We start from the raw sequence: 21,119 nt of genomic DNA on the forward strand, positions 1-21,119 counted from the left end.
GCTCAGGAAAGGATGTTGAAAGAGTTGGCAGCGCCGAATCTAGACCATCAACCTCTGTGTATTCAATATCTGGCGTTGGGCGTTAACTTTGAACTCAAGTCAGGCCTCATACATTTATTACCATCTTTCCATGAGCTACTAGGAGAGGACCCGAACAAGCATCTGACAGAGTTTTACATAGTCTGCTCTAGTATGAAACCAGCGTTAGTAACTAAAGAGCAGATTAAATTAACAGCATTTCCATTTTCTTTGAAGGATGGGGCAAAGGAATGGCTATATTACCTTCCTCCTAGAACTGTTAATACCTAGAATGAAATGAAGACAATGTTCTTGGAGCGTTACTTCCCAGCATCTAAGGTTGGTAGTATAAGGAAGGAAATATGTGGCATTCCCCAACAGACTGTGGAGTCATTATATAAGTATTGGGAGATATTCAAGCGGTTGTGTGCTAGTTGCCCTCATCATCAGATAAGTGAACAACTCCTAATCCACTACTTTTATGAAGGATTACATTCATTGGATAGGAGTATGATCGATGCAGCCACTGGGGGGGCACTAGTCGATAAGACTTGTCCTGCAGACAAGAGTTTGATTTCTAATATGGTTGCCAACTCACAAAAGTTTGGCATTAGTCAAGATCCTAATCCACTACCCAAATCAGTTAATGAAGTGAGCACTTCTAATGCTAATCAGCTTGGTCAACAATTGGCTCAATTAAATCCACTGGTACAATAACTTTCTTTAGGCCAACAGGTGCGGCCATGGGGACTCTGTCAAGTTGTGGGGCATTCTACTGATACTTGTCCTACTCTATTTGAAGGAGAGACTGAGGGTGTTAATGTTGTAGGAAATTTCTCAGGTCAATTACGCCAGATGTACTAAGGATGCTTTTTACAAACTTATAATTCTGGCTGACGTGATCATCCAAATCTTTATCATGGCAATCAACAACAAGTTGCTGCACAGTCTACACCTGCGAGACCACCTGGTTTCACTTTTCAACAGCATTCTCAAAAGAATTTTGTACCTAGACCATCGCAAGCACCGCAAGCTACTCCACCACCAAGTGCCAAACCCTCTACTGAAGATTTAATCAATGCAATTGCTACAAATACTCTTTAGTTTCAGCAAACTACCCAAGCTTCCATCAAAATTTTGGAGAATCAGGTGGGACAACTAGCAGCATCATATAATAGGTTGGAAGCTCATCTGTCTAATAAATTGCCTTCACAACCTAAGATGAATCCCAAGGAGAATGCTAGTGCAGTAACTTTGAGAAGCAGGAAGCAATATGATCCACCTAATCCTCCAATGCCTAGTAATTTTTCATCCAATCTAAAAGTTGAGTGCTCAGTTGATGAAGATGTGCCTCCAAAGCCAACCAACGCTACACAACCAACCCTTAAGGCTACTTTCGTCACCCCACCTCCTTCCCCAAGAAAACTGAAGAAGACTAAAAAGGAAGAGGTTGACAAGGAAATTCTTGATACATTCCGCAAGGTAGAAATGAATATTCCTCTTCTTGACGCTATTAAACAAGTGGCGTGCTATGCTATGTTTTTTAAAGAATTGTGCATTAATAAGCGTAAGTTGAGAGGTAATGATAAAGTTAGTGTGGGGGAGAATGTTTCTGCATTTCTTCAAAAGAAGCTTCCACCAAAGTGTAAGGATTCTGGTACTTTTACTATCCCTTGCACTACTGGTAATAAAAGAATTGAGTGTTGTATGTTGGAATTGGGAGCCTCTATAAATGTCATGCCATTCTCCATTTATGCTTCATTGAATCTCAGTCCACTTGAAGAAATAGGGGTGATTATTTAACATATTGATAGGTCGAATGCTTATCCTAGGGGTGTAATAGAAGATGTTTTAGTTCAAGTGAATGAATTGGTGTTTCCACCAGATTTCTATGTTTTTGATATGGAAGATAAATCCACTCCATTCTCCACTCCAATTTTGTTGGGAAGACCATTCATGAAAACTGCACGAACCAAGATTGATGTGCATGACAGTACATTTACCATGGAATCTGACCGGGAGACAATTCGATTCAACATTTTTGAGGCTATGAGGTATCCAAGTGATGTACATGTTGTTTACTCTCTGGATGTGCTGGATATCCTTTCTGAACGAGTCTTAGATTTGCATAATGAAGATTGTTTGGAGGTTGCGTTGAGAGAGCATCTTGTGTTGACCGATGAATATTTTAATGATGAGTTCATGGAACTCATAACCGCACTCAATAGTTGTTTTGACAAGACTTTTAAGAAGGTTGCATCTATGGATTTACCGATTTCTAATGAGAACTTGCAGCCATCAATTTTACAAGCTCCTACACTTGAATTGAAGCCACTTCCGAAGCATCTCAGATATGTTTACTTGGGGAAGAACGAGGCACTTCCAGTTATAATTGTAAGAAATCTTATTAAAGTTCAAGAAGAAAAATTGATAAGAGTGCTTTAAGATTATAAAACATCCATTTCGTGGTCTATTGCTACTATTAAGGGGATTAGCCCCTTCTATGTGCATGTACCTTATTTTACTTGAAGAAGGGTTTAAACCAACACGTGAGGCACAACGGAGATTAAATCCACCTATGATGGAGGTTGTGAAAAAGGACTTACTGAAGCTCCTTAGTGTGGGTATTATTTACCCAATTTCAGACAGTCAATGGGTGAGTCCAGTTCAGGTAGTGCCAAAGAAGTCTGTAATCACAGTGGTAAAGAATGAAGAAAATGAGTTGGTGCCAACAAGAATGCAAACCGAGTGACGAGTTTGTATAGACTACCGCAAGTTGAATGCGACAACTCATAAAGATCACTTTCCATTACCTTTCATTGATCAGATGCTTGAGAGGTTAGCAGGTCATCCTTATTATTTTTTTCTTGACGGTTATTCAGGATATAATCAGATTGTTATTGCTCTTGAAGATCAAGAGAAGACAACCTTCACATGCTCTTTTGGTACATTCGCTTTCCGACGTATGCCATTTGGGTTATGTAATGCTCCTGCCACTTTTCAGCGCTGTATGATTAGCATTTTTTCAGAATATATTGAAAACATCATTGAGGTTTTTATAGATGATTTTAAGTATTTATGGTGACTCATTTGATCGATGCCTTCTTAATCTTACTTTGGTACTCCAGTGGTGTATTGAAACTAACCTTGTGCTTAATTTAGAAAAATGTAATTTTATGGTAAATCAAGGTATAGTTTTGGGTCATGTGATTTCAATCAAGGGAATATATGTTGATAAGGTAAAGCTTGATTTAATTCGTTCTCTACCACCTCCGGCTAGTGTGAATGAAGTGAGATCATTCCTTGGGCATGATGAGTTCTATAGGAGATTTATCAAGGATTTATCTAAAATCACCACACCACTATGTAACCTTCTTCAAAAAGATGTAAAGTTCGAGTTTAATGAAACTTGTTTAGTGGCTTTCAACTTATTAAAAGAGTCTTTGACTATAGCTTCTATAATTTAGCCACCAAATTGGGAGTTGCCTTTTGAACTCATGTGTGATGTAAGTGACTATGTTGTGGGTGCGGTTCTTGGGCAGAGAGTTGAAAATCTCGCTCATGTTATATACTATGCTTCTTGCATTCTTAATGATGCTCAACTTAATTATTCCACCACTGAAAAAGAGCTCTTGGCAGTCATTTTTGCCCTGGAAAAGTTTCGGTCATACTTGATTGGAACTAAAGTGATTGTTTATACCGACCATATTGCTCTTCACTATCTATTGGCAAAGAAATAAGCCAAGCCTTGGCTGATTTGGTGGGTTCTACTTCTTCAAGAGTTTGACTTGGAGATAAAGGACAAGAAGGGTTTTGAGAATTTGGTGGTAGACCACTTGAGTCGTCTTATTCGGGTTAAAGATAACTTGCCCATGGAAAAAAAATTTCCCAATGAGCAACTCCTCGCCAGGCAAGAAGTTATTCCTTAGTATGCCAACATTGTTAACTACCTTACTTCAAAGGAGTTACCATGTGATCTCACACAAGCACAACAGAATAAAATCAAGCATGATGCTCGCCACTGCATATGGGATGAACCTTATCTTTGGAAGCATTGTACATATAAAATCATTCGAAGGTGTGTCCCTGAATCTGAATTTCATTCCATCATTGCTTTTTATCATGCTTATGGTGGTGGTGGACACTTCGGACCCAAGAGGACATCTTGTAAGATATTCGACAATGGTTTCTACTGGCCCACAATTTTCAAAGATTCTTATGCTTATTGTAAGGCATGTGATCAATGTCAACTAGTTGGTAGCATAACGGCTAAGGATCAAATGCCTCAAACTCCTATTTTAATTCTTGAGATTTTTTATGTTTGGGGTATGGATTTCATGGGACTGTTCCCATCTTCTTTTGGCAATGAATACTATCTTTTGGCATTGGATGAAATGTCTAAATGGGTAGAAGCAATTGCGACTAAAACGGATAATTCAAAAACAGTGGTGGATTTCATTCACTCCAATGTTTTTGTATGTTTTGGTATACCCAAGGCTATACTTAGTGATCAAGGCACTCATTTCTGTAACAAGAGTATAGAAGCATTGTTTCGACGCTATAGTGTAACTCACAAGGTGAAAGCTGCTTATCATCCACAAGCCAATGGACAAGCGTAGGTTTCTAATCGTGAAGTCAAATTGATTCTTGAGAAGACCGTGAATCCAAACTGGAAAGATAGGAGTACAAGGCTTGATGATGCCTTGTGGGCTTATCCTACAACATATAAAACACCTATCGGTATGCCACCATATTGGCTAGTGTATCAGAAGCCTTGCCATCTACTGGTAGAGCTGGAGCATAAGGCTTGGTGGGTTGCGAAGAAGTGCAACATGGACATGGTTGCTGCAGGACAACAACGAATGCTTCAATTGCATGAGCTAGAAGAAATACACAATCAAGCATATGAGAGTTCGAGAATCTACCAAGAGAAAGCCAAAGCTTTTCATGACAAACATATTATTCGAAAGAGTTTTGTGGAAGGTCAGAAAGTTCTCATGTATCACTCTCTCCCTAAACTCTTTCCTAGGAAGTTGAAGTCTCGATGGTTAGGTCCGTTCACTGTCACCAAGGTTTTTTCTCATGGAGCGGTCGAAGTTGTAAGTCCAAGTAACAGAAAGTCTTTCAAGCTGAATGGTCAAAGATTAAATCCATATTACGAATCAGTGGAGGAAGAACAAGTTGTTGTGATTCACCTCATTGACCCGGTATATGTTGATGATGTTGGGGTTTTATGCCCTAAATAAAACCCAATTTCTTTGTAATCTCATTTATTATCAATAAAATAATATAAATCATTTTTGACTTGGTCAATCAGTAATCTCACATATTTTATTTTCATGATTATTTGTTTAATATAAACTTCTATTAAATCCTCAGCATATAGAAAATCGTATTTATAGTGACGTAATCAGAGTGGAATATAAATATGATTATATGTTCAAATATAAGTTAGTCCTAGGATTAGTCAGTGCACAGGATTTACACTGACTTGAAAATTTACGATATGAACTACTTACACATCGTAGTGTTATGTTCTTTCCAGAACATTAGCAAAGTAGATATGATCAGAAGTATTTGTTACATCAGATTGGATCGATATTGACAATAGAAAGGATAAGTAAACATATCGTTATTATCTATTCTAGTAATATCATATAGTTGACCATAGGTCAATTCAATCTCAATTATGAGTGGTTTGTATTCTAACTGATTGTATTATTTGAGTTCTTTGACTTGTTCATTACTAGCTTACCCTATGGACAAGCCCATACTTACATCTTGGGAACTCGATAGTATAATTGAGTGGGAGTGTTAATCATAGATATGAACATCTATAGCTTCTCATGAAGAAGTGAAACAATGGTTTCCTTTTATTTTGGTTCAAGATGCTAAATGATAGAGATCTCATTTTAGTAATTAATATTAGTTTACTGAAATATCATTTACAAGGAGCTAAGTGTTTTAAGGATAAATACAATGAAGGGTAAAACGTTATTTTAGTCCCATCTCATTGTATGTTGTCTATATAGGATTGAGTGACAATTATGGTTGTAACAATTGATAATTAATAACGTATCTATATTTCTTATAGAGTGTTCTATGAATTCAAGAGTGCAATTTCGAGTCTTTAGTGGAGTCACGAGGAATTAATAAGTTTGTAAATTTATTTGTTAGATTTATGATAACTTATTGGAGCTTGATTTCATAGCCCCATGGTCCCCACTATACCTTGGATAAAATCATCTAGAGAGTCTCAATTACTTGATTTAATTATCAATTAGAATTATCAAAGTTGACTAGGTCCATTTTAGATAGTTTCACAGAGTTATACAATTTAGGGCAAATTTATTAATTAAGATAAATTGGTTTCTAAATTAATAAATAAGTTTAAATCAAGGTTCAAATTATAAATAATTAACTTGATAAAGGATTTGAATAATTATTTAATTAATTAAATCAATAGAAAATAATATAGGCCTTGATTTTTAAGTCCAACGAGCTTCAAATGGAAAATTTCACGGGCCTAATGCCCATGATAATTTCGACCTATAGCTATTAACTGGCTATTATATTATTGATTTTTTTAATTAAATAAATGACCTAATTGAGTCTATAAAAGGAATGCTAAGAGAGAGTTGAAATCATAAGTTGAATCACAAGTTTCTGAGAAGATCAGAATATCTATTAGGTTTTATATTCTTTCTACTGCATAAGTCCTTTTCTAAGCCTTAATTTTTTTCTCTTCTATTCTTCTTTTCTCTGTATCTATCTCATGTGTTGAGAATTTCGCACCCTAGTCTAGGTGATTCCAAGGATACTTTGGAAAGTTGTGAAGAAAATTGAAGAACGGTTCAATTTCTTGGTAATACTCTATGACAGAAAGGATACAAGGGTTAGAGAAACTGAAGGAATGACTCATTCATTCCGCTGCGTATAATATAAGTGTTCTTATCATTATTTCTCTTTGAATTCAATTTTAGAAACATGTTCTAGGTTATCTCATATTAACTTGTTTAATATTAGATCTACATGAAAATAAATAAAGATCATGTATAAGTTTTCCAACAACTGGCATTAGAGCATTTGGTAATCTTTATTTTCACACATGAACATGGTAAAATTGAATTATTTTTTGTGTTGAGTAATTGGGTGGATTTCATGTGTTTTTATGATGCATATTGAATTTTATGTGATTATTAGCATATTTCGGTTATTTTTTTTGTGTTTTCTTTGCAAATAATTTTAATATAAATGCTTTGTTTGATGTAAATCATGGTAAAAATTATTTAGAAAACGTTTTCGGCTTGAAAAATTGCACAAATTTTATCAAATTTTTTTCTCAGGCAGTGGTCGCGGTCACTATTTTTCACTGGTCGCGGTCTGGGTAATAGCAGCTAGTGGTCGCAGCCACGATAAACCTCTGATCGTCCCGTGACCACGGCCACCCACTTTCACTGACCGCGTCCTGCGTTAATTTTTTTTTCATAAATTTTAATTTTTGAATGTATTTTGAATAGGTTAATACAAAAATATCAGATATTTTCTATTTTTAAAAAATATTCTTTTCGAAATATGATATTATTGTTGATTGATCTTTTAAAAATAAATATTTTCTACCAAGATTCAAATTCAAATTTAAAAATACGTTAACTAATTAATTTTAAATATTTTAATATATTAAAATATTAGAATTAAGTTATCAAATATTTAAGATATTTTTTAATACATGATATATTTTTTTTAATTTGATATTTAAAATAATAATATTTGATTATTCTATAGATTTTAATAGTTAAATTATTTGAAATTTGAAAATTTCTTAACAAGATATTTTTATAGATATTTGAATTTGTTTAACTATTTAAGATATTTTTTTTCAAAAACAGCAGATGATATTTGTTTTAAAAATTTATAACTGGTTAGATTTCTAAAAATATCACGTTTTTCAAACCAATTAATAAAATATTTTTTAATAAAATGAAGGTTTAAATTCCTTTCTTTTGGACCTTTTATGGAAGTATGAGAGCATTTGTAGTGGGAACGACATACTGGACCCAACCCTCCTCCATACAAGCCCAATTGTTAAGGCCCATGCACCTGAGTTGGACTTAATTGTATAGGTTCATTATATTAGTTAAACCTAAATATTGATTAGTAACAAATTAATTATAAATTATTTGAATTTTTTTCAATGTGACACTTAGAATTAATAGGAAATTAAAGTACTTTGGTTTTAAAAATTTAATCTTTTCAATTTTTTGGAGAACCATAGTCATTAATTTTTGAAAATTAATAATAAAAATACAAATTTTATAATGAGTTTATTTTAAGAATTATATTCGATCTCCACTGTTGGTTTAACAAGGTCAATAGCTTAGTTGGGCCTCGAGACACCTTGATTCGTCCCCCTGTGGAAGGTGTTCATTAGTTATTTTGACAAGGTTAGATTTCAAAAGATAGATAATTATATGTCAAATTCTACTAGACTCACCCCTACGGTGACTACTAGGACTAAATATATGATTATCGAAAACTGTGGGTCTACCTCATAAAATAAGAGATTTTGTTTTCTTATTTTGATCAAATTGTAGGTTGTTAATAATGATGTCTATTATTAATAAGTTTACAACTTTGTTTAACTAGTAGTGTTTTTTACTCTCGCCAACCGAGACAAAGATATCATAGATTGGTTAAAAACCTAAAAAAAATAAAGATATGATTATTTTGGTATTTTTTTTTTCATATCTTTCATATTTTTGGTATCTCTTGTGCTATTTCTTGAAATTACAGTGAATATAAGTTTTATTGAGCAAAAGTGATTGATTTATATTTTATTGATAATTGATAGTTTTCGTATGGTTGTGTCTACTCCCATCCTTTCTCAACTTTCGATGGAGAAACTCACTGGAGGAAACTTCCTTAATGGAAGAAAAACATCAACATTGTGTTGATTGGTGACAACTCCAACTTCGTCATGACTGAGGAATCCTTGGAACTTCCAGATAAAGGAGCTACCAAGTCTATGAGGGATAAGTATGAGCGTTGGCAGGTGGCTAACAACAAGGCGTGGTACTACATGTTGACTAGTATGGTCAACACTCTCAAGACAAAGATGGAGAATTTCTAGACGGCCTACAAAATCATGGATCAGCTCTAAGACATGTTTGGTGCCAAGTCAGCGCAGACTCATTTTGAGGCCACTAAGAAATATGCCAGTGCTCGGATGACACCTTATCAACATGTTCACGGTCATCTTATCAAAATGACAAACTACTTTCAGGAAACTAAACTGCATGGAGAAATAATAGATGAGGAAACTCATGTCGGCTTAATCCTCAATAGTCTCTCTCCAGCTTTCTTGCCATTCACCACCAACTATGTGTTGAATAAACTCAACTATGGTCTGACGCAGCTCATGAACGAGCTTCAGAATTTTGAGTCTATCATGAGTGGACCGAGTAAGGGAGGAGAAAAGAAGACAAGTACTACTACTGGTGCTGATCCAGCTAAGGCTGAAGCTAACCAAGATTTGTCTTCGAAAGTTGGAAACAAGAGGAAATATGGACATAACAACAACCCCAAGCCTGCAAAGGCTACAGAGACAAGTATGCAACCAAATGCACAGATGCCTAAGGGAAAGAATAAGAAAAAAAAAGAAAGGTAAAGGTAAGTGTTTTCACTACAAACAGAAGGGGCATTAGAAACAGGATTGCCCCAAGTTTCTAGCAGCTAAAAACAAAGGTAATGGTTATAGTTCATATATCTTAGAAACGTGTGATTGTTGATTTTGGACCTACTAACCATGTTTGTAACTCTTTACAGCTTCTTCAATTGTGGGAGGAAGTGGACGAAGGAGGCTTAAAGCTTAGAGTTGGGAACAGAGCGTTCGTTGCAGTCCAAGCTAGAGGAAGAGCACGTTTAAAGTTCGAAAATAAATTTTTAATTTTAAATGATGTATTTTTTATTTCGGATTTTAGTAGAAATTTAATTTCAGTTTCCATGTTGTAATTAGAACAATTTGTTATGATTTTCACAAGTTCTAATATATCTATTTCTTTCAATAGATCACAATTGTGTATTGCATGTTTGGAAAACAGGCTTTATATTCTGCGGCCTAATGAACCCATTGCTCTTAACAATGATTTATTCAAAGTAGCTAAACCTAGGACCAATAGACGTCAAAAGACCGAAAATGACAACATGACGTATTTATGGAATTTGAGACTAGGTCACATTGACTATGATAGAATTCAAAGACTTACAAAGGACAGGTCTTTGAGGGAACTCACCTTAGGTGAATTACCTGTCTGTGAATCTTGTGTAGAAGGCCAACTGACCACGTGTCCATTCTCTACAAAGGGTGATAGGGCCAAAGAACCACTTGGACTTGTGCATTCAGATGTTTTTGGACCTTTGAATGTACAAGCGAGGGGTGGTTTTGAGTATTTCATTACTTTCATTGACGATTACTCTAGATACTCATATCTTTACCTAATGCATAGGAAATCAAAAACATCTTCAAAGTTTTAGGAATTCTTAGCTATGGCTCAGAACCAATTAGGCAAAACATTAAAGATCTTGTGATCTGATAGGGTTGGAGAATATTTGGATATGCAGTTCCAAGATCATTTAACTGAACTTGGGATTTTATCACAACTTACTGCCCTAGGTACTCTGCAACAAAATGGTGTAGCGGAATGTTGGAACAATACTTTATTGGAAATGGTTAGATGCATCCTTAGTTACTCAACTCTACCAACTTCGTTCTGGGGACATGCAATTGAAACCGCGAATGACATTCTCAATGTCGTGCCATCTAAATTAATCCCCAAAACACCTTTAGAACGCTGGAATGGTCATGAACCTAGTTTACGCCATTATAGAATATGCGGGGTGTCCCGCCCACGTCCTAAGGAAAAAGGAAGGAAAGCTAGAACCGCGAACTGAAGTTTTCATGTTTGTTGGCTATCCTAAAGGTACTCTGGGTGGAATTTTCTATAGTCATTCAGAAAAGAAAGTGTTTACTTCTACAAATGCTACTTTTTTGGAAAATGACTATGTCCAAAACTTCAATTCACACAGCAAAGTAGTTTTAGAGGAAATGGTTAAATAATTGACTCCAACCAATGTTCCATCGTCTTCAACGCGAGTTGATGATGAGATTCCCACTCTTCATGTCCAACTGACGCAAGTCAATTTAATTGAAGATAATATCACTGTTCTTGAGCAAACAGTGACGGATCCTCTTCGTAGAGGGAATGTTTCTAGGAACCCAGTTTGCTATGGTTTTGTAACGCCCTACTACCCAGGGACCGTTACGGAGTGCATTTTAAACAGTGCTAAACTCACTAACTGAGTTATTTGGCCATAATCGTGTAACTAAGTATGATTAGCAATTTATGATTAAAATTTTTGGTTAAGATATAACGTTTCACTAAAATGTTTACTGTATACATTGGGATCCCAACAATATAATTTAAAGGTTTATTACAACACAATATTTACAACCAGCCGACCTAAGCGGCAAAATAGGGTTTTATCCTAGTTCCTCTTTAAACCATCGGCCGTGGCGGTCGAGCAGCTGCATATGTACACATCATCACCTAAGCTCTCCAACTTAAGGACGGTCTAGCTTTCTTTTGCCTTTACCTACACCACATAGCATCCGTGAGCCGAAGCTCAGCAAGAAAGCTTAATATGCTCATGAACAAGTAATAACATGTTACTAAGTCATAATAGGCATGCCTAGCAGTAATAACCCTACTCATGCATGCAAGCAGATACAAAGACATGTTTGTGAAGTCCTGCGCTTTGAGTAGATGACTAATAAGTCTCTCGCTCTGAGGTAGATGACTAATAAGTCATTCCTTGATCAGTTGACTAATAAGTCACTTTCTAAATAGATGATTGATAAGTCCATCTCGGTCAGATGACTGATAAGTCCATCCCGGTTAGAGACTGATAAGTCCATATCGGTCAGATGACTAATAAGTCTACCTCGATTAGATGACTAATAAGTCTACCTCGGTCAGATGACTAATAAGTCTATCTCGTTCAGATGACTAATAAGTCTATCTCGATGTAACGACCCAACTATTCTAGACTTTGGACCATTAATAACTACTATACATAGAAACTAATCTTAAGGAAAACATACATATGAAATAACCATAACTTTATTATAAACTGTAAAGCAAAGATTAAATACATAAAATGCGGTTTGGGTATGGGATCCCATTGTTTGAAAATAAAATAGAACATAACTTAAATATTAAAATTTGTTACAAAACAAAGTGCGGAAAATATATAAAGCATGATTTTAAATGACTAGAAAACAACTTCATCCTCGAATCGTTCACGTAGTCCACCGATTTCCATTCTCCCTCAATACACATTCCCAAGCTGCCAAGAACCTTCCCGCCACTAAAACTATTTTCCTGCACATATAAAACATAAAGGAATGAGCCTAATGCCCAGCAAGGAAAATCTACTACAAGCATGAAACATAATCATACACATAGACTATGAACATATATTATATACTATAACACATATATCATAATTCTAACCCATGTACATGGTGACTATTGGGGTTTGCTAACTAAGCAACTATAAGCCTCGTACTATAATGAGGTTTGCTAGTTAGGTAACTATAAACCCCAAAAACATAAAAGTGTTGGGGTTTGGTATATAGCAACTATAAGCCCCAAAACATAAAAGTGATAGGGTTTGCTATATAACAACTATAAGCCCCAAAACATGCATATATCATAACACATAAAATCATACTATAGCATAATCATAACACTTTTATATAAACATAGCACATATCACATAAGAACTATCCTATTTTCCTTACCAACACCGGGATATTTGAGAACAAAGACGGGATTTGGAACACTCCTAAAACCAACAATACAAATGGTGAGTATTTCTAAAGAATAAAGAATGAAAAGACTAGAACTAAACCACCAAGAGAAAACTTACCGAAAAGACACCTTAAGTTCAAAGAACTTAAAAACCTAACCACAAAACCATAACAAAAGTTAGAACCTGAATGAAAACTAAAGAAACTAAGGAATCAACGGGACTGAACTTAAGAATAAGGGTACCTTTGTTGACCTTATAGATTGGCCTAACTTCAATATTGAAATACTCTAATCCTTACTTCCCAAGTGTTTGGTAAAGCTTAAGAATGATAAGTTTTTTTTCCCTTTCCCACCCAAGTATATCACTCTTATATTCTCACTAACACCTTGGAGTATGATCACAATTGAAGAGTAAGTGAAAGGGCTGGGTTCTAAGTCCTATTTATAGAGTTCTAGGAATAAAGATCTTCTTTTTGGCTTTGAATAAAAATAATGAATTTAATTGAAAATATTTGAATATTCTTCAGTCAAAGGCTTAGAACTTGGTCAAACTGTTCAGAGAGAGGTTTAAGGAGTCAAAGCCTGATTTTTAAAATTAAAAACAAAAATAATAAAAACAAATAGAATCCTAACTTCTAACTCCCTAAATCTCGTAACTCTAAACTCACCTTCAGTAAAATCAACATAATTGGCATTGTAGGACTCCGATTTAGACCATCTTTATACTGTTAGAAAGCTAATTCAATTATCTACAACTTTCTAGAAATACTATTTTTCGAAATTCATAACATAACTAGTTCAAAAATAGGTCAGAAATTTGGGTCATTACAGGTTTGGATGGTGAAACCAATATGGTTGTTGATGACACTACTGATGTTGATCTATTTTCTTTCATACAGGCAATAGCTAGCCCTGAAAAGGAACTATGGCTCGAAGCCATGAAACAGGAAATGGAGTCCATGTACTCAAATTTCGTCTGGGATCTTGTGGAAGCACATAGTGACTTTAGGGCCATTGGGTGCAAGTGGACCTACAAGAAGAAACAAGGTGTTGATGGAAATATCGAGACTTATAAAGCTTGATTAGTGGCAAAGGGTTATACCCAAAGAGAAGGCGTGGACTATGCGGAAAGTTTTAGTCCGGTAGCCATGCTCATGTTCATTCGCATCCTCATATCCATATCAGCCACTCTCAACTATGAGATCTGGCAAATGGATGTCAAGACAACTTTACTTAATGGAAAGCTTGACGAAGTCATTTATATGGATCAACTAGAAGGATTAAAAGTAGCTGGACAAGAAAGAAAAGTTTGCAAGTTGAATAGGCCTATTTATGGACTTAAGCAAGCTTCTCATTCCTAGAACCTTAGGTTTGATGAAACAATCAAAATTTAAGGCTTTGAATAAAATATTGATGAATCTTGTGTTTACCAACTGAGGCAAATCAAATAGTGATATTCCTGGTTCTTTATGTAGATGATATCTTACTCATTGGAAACAATGTTAAGAAATTGTGAGATGTGAAGAATTGGCTGAACACTCAATTCCAAATGAAGGATTTGGGTGAAGCAAGTTATGTTCTAGGTATCTAGATCATAAGGGATAGAAAGAACAAACTCTTAGCTCTATCTCAAGCAACTTACATAGATAAAGTGCTTGAGTGTTTCTCAAAGACAAATTCCAAGAAAGGACGTTTACCGTCCCGCCATGGAATTCATCTTTCAAAGAAGCAGTCTCCCCAGACTCCGGAAGAGGAAGATACAATGAGAAAAATTCCTTACGCATCTGCAGTTGGGATGTATGGTATGTTGTGTACTAGACCAGATATCTACTATACAGTGGGAGTAGTGAGCAAGTATCAGTCAAACCCAGGACCGGAACATTGGATAGTAGTTGAGCATATCCTGAAGTATTTAAGGCGTACTAGGGATTATATGTTAGTCTACAAGGGTGGTGTTCTGAACTTTGTAGGCTACACCAATTCAGATTTTTAGACTGATGTCAATGACAAAAAGTCTACTTCTGGAATGGTGTTTACTCTTGGGGGTGGAGCTGTGATATGCAGAAGCATAAAGCAGTCTACGATCTCAGATTATACCATGGAGGCTGAATACATAGCTGTGTCAGAAGGAGCTAAGGAAATAGTCTGGCTGAAGAAGTTCTATTCAGATCTTGGTGTTTTTCCAGAAATGGATAAACCACTTGGTGTTCTACACAAGAGCGATTGCCAACTTGAAAGAACCTCGTAGTCACAAGACGAGCAAGCATATAGAAAGGAAGTATCACATTATTTGAGAATATGTGGCCAGGGGAGATGTGAAGGTTATGAAGATTGCATCTGAAGATAATCTTCCAGATCCGTTGATAAAGACACTACCATAAGCTACATTTGATAAGCATATCAAGGTAATGAGATTAGAAGAATTAAGGCATTAGTTTAAATTAGCGCAAGTGGGATTTTGTTGGGGTTTTATGCCCTAATTAATACCCAATTTCTTTGTAATCTCATTTTATTATCAATAAAAGAATAGAAATCAATTTTTGACTTGGTCAATCACTTTGATGACATGTTTTATTTTCATAATTATTAGTTTATTATAATCTTCTATTAAATCCCGAGCACATAGCTAATCATATTTATAGTGACGTAATCACAGTGGAATATAAATATGATTATATGTTCAAATATAAGTTAGTCCTAAGATTAGTCAGTGCACAGGATTTACATTGACTTGTCAATCTACGATATCATTTACTTACACATCATAGTGTTATGTTCTTTCGAGAACATTAGAAAAGTAGATAAGATCGGATGTATTTATTACATTGGACTGGACCGATATTGACAGTAGAAAGGATAAGTAAACATACCATTATTATCTATTCTAGTCATATCATATAGTTGACCATAAGTCAATTCAATCTCAATTTTGAGTGGTTTGTATTCTAACTGATTGTATTATTTGAGTTCTTTCACTTGTTCGTTACCATCTTACCCTACGGACTAGCCCATACTTACATCTTGGGAACTCGATAGTATAATTGAGTGGGAGTGTTAATCATAGATATGAAAATCTATAGCTTCTCATGAAGAAGTGAAACAATGGTTTCCTTTTAGTTTGGTTCAAGGTGCTAAATGATAGAGATCTCATTTCAGTAATTAATATTAGTTTACTAAAATATCATCTACAAGGAACTAAGTGTTTTAAGGATAAATACAATGAATGGTAAAACAGTATTTTAGTCCCATCTCATTGTATACCATCTATAGAGGATTGAGTGACAATTATGGTTGTAACAATGGATAATTAATAATGTATCTATATTGCTTATAGAGCGTTCTATGAATTCAAGAGTGCGATTCAGAGTCTTTAGTGGAGTCACGAGGAATTAATAAGTATGTAAATTTATTTGTTAGATTTATGATAACTTATTGGAGCTTGATTTCATAGGCCCATTGTAACAACCCAAATTCGCTAATGAGGCTTAAGGGCTTTGATTAGTGTGCTAGGAGGGCATTATTGGGTTTAATGTGATTTGAATGATTTTATAGATTTAAATGCATAATTATATGATTAATAATGCTTGTATAATTATATTGGTATTAATGTGATATATATATGGTATTGTGAGAACCACATTATTATGTGGGTAGGTCTGCAGAGCACGACTCGAGGCAATCCTAGGGCTAGATAGCGGGGAAAAGTCAAAACAGGGCTTGCAGTTGACTTTGAATAAGTCAGGGGTGTTTTAGGTATCGGGTAGCTATTTAGACTATCGGGATATGAAAATAGATATATGGAGATATATTTGAGGTAAGGAAGTCTAGGCAGGAATATTGGGGAAATTTACTGTTTTGCCCTCGGGGACGGTTCTGGCACCCGAGCCTCGGGTTTAACTTAACGGGATAAGATAAACTTAAGGAAAATAGTAGAACTAAAAAATAGACCGACATTTCTCTTTTCCTTCTCAGCTCTTTTCTCCCTCAAGGAAACTAGGCAAACTGGGAATTTTGCTGGACTTTGAGCTAGGAATCGCTGGGAATTTAGTGGGGGATTTTGAAGCTTAGCTAAGAGATTATTCAGGGAACACTTAATCAAGGCTAAGGTAAGAATTAAACTATGTTTTTAAGTTAGAAGCTTTGAGTTCTTAGCTGGGTACTGAGATGATTGTATTGTTAATGTTTAAGGTTGAATTTGAGCTAATAAACTTGAGACTTAGCTGGGAGTTTGCTTAGAGAAGGAGTTCAACTGAAGAGGTAAGCTCTAACTCATGATTAGAGGTGTAAATTCGAGTTATGCATGGCTGGTTGGGTGTTTTGAGGTTCTTGACTTTCAGAGATTGAAACATTGATTTCTATGAGTTTTAGGCTGAGTTTTCTGTTGAATTATGTTGCTAAAGTCATCCTAAAAGTGTTGGGAATGTTTGTTTTAGAATTAGGAAGCTTTGGGGTGATTTTGGGTAAGGTTTTAAGGATTGAAATGGTGAAATTTATGGGCTCAAAGGGAAGGGCCGCGGCTCTGTTCTAGAGCTCTGCGACCCTAGGATGAAGATGAGCCAAGGAGGCTCGGCCATGGGTGAGCGCCGCGGCGCCCAATGCAAGGGCCACGACACGTGCTCCTTCTAGGCAAGCCCTTGGTTTTGTTTTGAGGGCAGGACCGCGGCTAAGCTTCAAGGGCCACAACCCTTGGGTGCACACTTGAACATTTGGGGATATTAGGCATGGGAATGTGGTGTAGAATGCTCGGGATCGATTTCACCACCGTGCTTGGTGGAATTTGGATTCCCAGAAGTTAGTTTTGTAACCGGAAACCCTAATTTGAATATTTATGGAACCCTATACCTTGGTTGTGACTAGGTGATAAAAGTTTAGGCTCGGAAACGGATCGTGCTTGAGGAGCATTGCTCGTAATCCGAAACCGCAAAGATTAAAGGTAAGAAAACTGTACCTGGTTGAATATCTATGACGGGACTAAGGGTTCCCTATTGTGTATGCTTGAAAAGATGGTATTATGCCATGCAAGCTAATTAGTGAACCAACGGCCTAAGGGTGCCAAGGGTTACACTAGCGCACAGGGCGCGACTTGGCCACTGGTAGCCAAGGATAGCTTAATATGCACTGAGCTCTGTTTAAGCGGGCCGGAGTCAGTGGGGGTAAACAGAGGGTGCGGCCTAAGTTGCCGGCCCTGATTATTATGTGATATGAATGTTATAAGTGTTTGATTGCATCCATGATTCTGAATAAATGCTGAATGATTAATGGGGGTTATTTGATGAGAGTTCATGCTTAGTGAATTTACTATCTGTTATTACTGTTTGTGTTGCACATGGTTTCTTGCTGGGCCTTGGCTCACGGGTGCTACGTGGTGCAGGTAAAGGCAAGGGCAAACTTGATCAGCCTTGATTAGGAGAGATCTGCGAGTAGAATGTACATGGCCAGCTGCTCAGCCGCCACGGTTGAGGTTTAGGCTGGGACGCGAGACCCAAAGATTGTCCATTTTTCCTTAGTATGGCTAACAGTTGTTTGTATTAATTTGGAAGTCTGTAACCCAACTTTTTAACTTTGTTCCTTTTGGGATCCCATGTATATAACAGTTTAATTATATAAAATGAAACTTTTGAGACCAAAACCTTTTTAACCCTAGTTCATCCATGTTTAGTAACACATTTATAAATTAATGACTTGATTAGCAAGTCTTGCACCTTTATAAGTACACAGTGTAACGGTCTTGGCTATCCAGGGCGTTACACCCACGGTATCCATTGTACCTTGGATAAAATCATCTAGATAGTCTCAATTAATTGATTTAGTTATCAATTATAATTATCAAATTTATATATGTCAATTTTGGATAGTATCACAAAGTTATACAATATAGAGAAGAAAAGAGAAATTAGGGCAAATTTATTATGTAAGATAAATTGGTATCTAAATTAATAAATAAGTTTAAATCAAGGTTCAAATTATAAATAATTAATTTGATAAAGGATTTGATAATTATTTAATTAATTAAATCAATAGAAATTGATATAGGCCTTGATTTTAAGTCCAACGGGCTTCTAATCAAATGGGAAATTTTACGGGCCTAAAGCCAATGATAATTTCGACCTAGGGCTATTAATTGACTATTATATTATTGGTTTTTTAATTAAATAAATGATATAATTGAGTATATAAAAGGAATGCTAAGAGAGAGTTGAAAACATAAGTTGAATCACAAGTTTTTGAGAAGATCAAAAGATCTATTAGGTTTTAGATTCTCTTTACTGCATAAGTCCTTTTCTAAGCCTCAATTTTTTCTCTTCTATTCTTCTTCTCTCTGTATCTATCTCATGTGTTAAGAATCACCCACCCTAGCCTAGGTGATTCCAAGGATACTTTAGAAGGTTGTGAAGAAAATTGAAGAACAATTCAGTTTCTTGGTAATACTCTACGACAAAAAGGATACAATGGTTAGTGAAACTGAATGAATGACTCATTCATTTCATTGCGTATAATGTAAGTGTTCTTATCATTACTTCTCTTTGAATTGAATTGTAGAAACATGTATAGGTTGTCTCATATTAACTTGTTTAATATTAGATCTACATGAAAATAAATAAAGATATTGTATAAGTTTTCCAATAGATGAATGAAGCACTAAGTTGAGCTAGTGAAGGTAAACTTAGAAACTTTGTAAATTAGTTTATTTTAATTATTTTTTCTTTAAGTTGAACATTTTTTCATTTTTCATTTTTGTTTTTTTGTAGTAATTTTAGTTTAATTTATGTAATTAGAAACGTGAAAATAGTGAAAAAAAGAGGGATCAGGCCACGACAGTCCTTTCCTAGGCCGCGACCCTTTTTCGAACAGAAGTCTGAGGTGTGTTCGCAGACCGCGGCATACATTTCCCAAGTCGCGGCCCATGAACGCTATTTCAGAAGAAGGGGTCTTGCTAGGTCGTGACCCTTTTTCAAACAGAAGCTTCAGGTATGTGCGCGGGCCGCGACACACCTTTCCTAGGTCACGACCATTTTTCGTAGAGCAGCTTTAGTTTTTTTTTTCAGGGCACGACCCACAAATGTTATTTCAGAAAAAATTAAAAATATAAACTCAATTTCATCCCTCATTTTTTTTAACAAAAACAACCAGTTACCTCTCTTCTCTCTCCCATCACTCTCCACCGAACCTCCACACCATTTTCTCCATTTTTCCTTTTTTTATTCATTATTCTTCCATCACCATCACCCTAAATCATTCTACCAACCTTTTTGTTCTTCCATTATTCCCTAAACCTTCCCCAAATCTCCATCCCTATTCACACACACACACACTAATCCAAAAACCCATCCCATCCCACTTTGTTTTATGAATTTCTTAGACATTTCAAACATACATTCAAAGGAGGTTTTCATTATCATTCAATACTCTCATCAAGTTTTTCTTTGACTAATTTTTCAGTTTGTGAAGAGTATTGGATTTTTCATTTGGACAATTGTGGTGCAGTGTATTTTGGAAGCATTGTGAGGTTGTTTATGTTGGTGTACCACTACAACAAAAACTACTTTCAATAAGACTAAAAAAGTGTTATGAAATATATAGCATAACACTTTTTGATGTCTTAAGAAAAGCGGTGCTATCGTACGAGGGAGACTTCGCATAACACTTTTTCATAGTTATAATGAACTGCTATATTTTAGTCAAAAATAACAAATTTTGTGTGTTATTTTAATAAATAGATAAGTTTTTTTAGTCTTATTTATAGTAGATTATATAAGACTTTTTTCTACATATTAAGTAGTGTTATAGTATACTTTATAATAATACTTTTTCGGTATTATATAAAGTAGTTTACATAATACAATTTTATACTTATAAGTTAAGTATTTACAATAACATTTTTTTGTATTATTTTAATATTTAGATAAACTTAAATTATTATTATAATAGTTTGTTTACATAACACTTATAATCTATTGTAGTATTATTAGAATATACTTTATTTATTTATTATTTTTTATTGCTATTATTGAAATCTACTCTATTAAGTATACTTATAATGCATCAAAAATTGTATAAATAAGGTTCATAATACATTCATAAAATCCAACTATGTCCACACAATAAAATAGTGTTAAAGCATTCAACCTTACCAAATTAATAATCCAATAATGGTCTTCAAGTATCCACTGCCTAAATAACAACAAAATATTCATCAAAGTTGTCATCAACATTTGGCATATTAAAAAA

At 35.1% G+C, this 21,119-nt stretch overlaps 2 protein-coding genes across 2 annotated transcripts; both read left to right on the forward strand.

Moving 5' to 3' along the window:
- The first annotated feature begins 2,527 nt into the window (after positions 1–2,527).
- On the forward strand, positions 2,528–4,637 carry LOC133785286 (uncharacterized). The gene is made up of 5 exons (XM_062224536.1): positions 2,528–2,689; positions 2,846–3,026; positions 3,208–3,404; positions 3,486–3,704; positions 3,981–4,637. The coding sequence occupies exons 1-5, from the start codon at positions 2,528–2,530 to the stop codon at positions 4,635–4,637; spliced, it is 1,416 nt and encodes a 471-aa protein (XP_062080520.1).
- A 123-nt stretch (positions 4,638–4,760) lies between these two features.
- LOC133785287 (uncharacterized) lies at positions 4,761–20,396 on the forward strand. Its single transcript, XM_062224537.1, has 2 exons — positions 4,761–5,246; positions 20,331–20,396. The coding sequence occupies exons 1-2, from the start codon at positions 4,761–4,763 to the stop codon at positions 20,394–20,396; spliced, it is 552 nt and encodes a 183-aa protein (XP_062080521.1).
- The last annotated feature ends 723 nt before the right edge of the window (positions 20,397–21,119 follow it).

This window comes from Humulus lupulus, chromosome 6, assembly GCF_963169125.1.
Source record: "Humulus lupulus chromosome 6, drHumLupu1.1, whole genome shotgun sequence".
Lineage (NCBI taxonomy): Eukaryota > Viridiplantae > Streptophyta > Magnoliopsida > Rosales > Cannabaceae > Humulus > Humulus lupulus.

Bases quoted from the DNA above. Each gene is read 5' to 3' on its own strand.
- LOC133785286 (XM_062224536.1), top strand. From the start codon at position 2,528: ATGTACCTTATTTTACTTGAAGAAGGGTTTAAACCAACACGTGAGGCA. The intron at 2,690-2,845 runs GTAGTGCCAAAG...TTCATTGATCAG, and splicing joins AATGGGTGAGTCCAGTTCAG to ATGCTTGAGAGGTTAGCAGG. The intron at 3,705-3,980 runs GTGATTGTTTAT...CTTACTTCAAAG, and splicing joins CATACTTGATTGGAACTAAA to GAGTTACCATGTGATCTCAC.
- LOC133785287 (XM_062224537.1), top strand. From the start codon at position 4,761: ATGCCACCATATTGGCTAGTGTATCAGAAGCCTTGCCATCTACTGGTA. The intron at 5,247-20,330 runs GTTTTATGCCCT...CTAATTTTTCAG, and splicing joins TATATGTTGATGATGTTGGG to TTTGTGAAGAGTATTGGATT.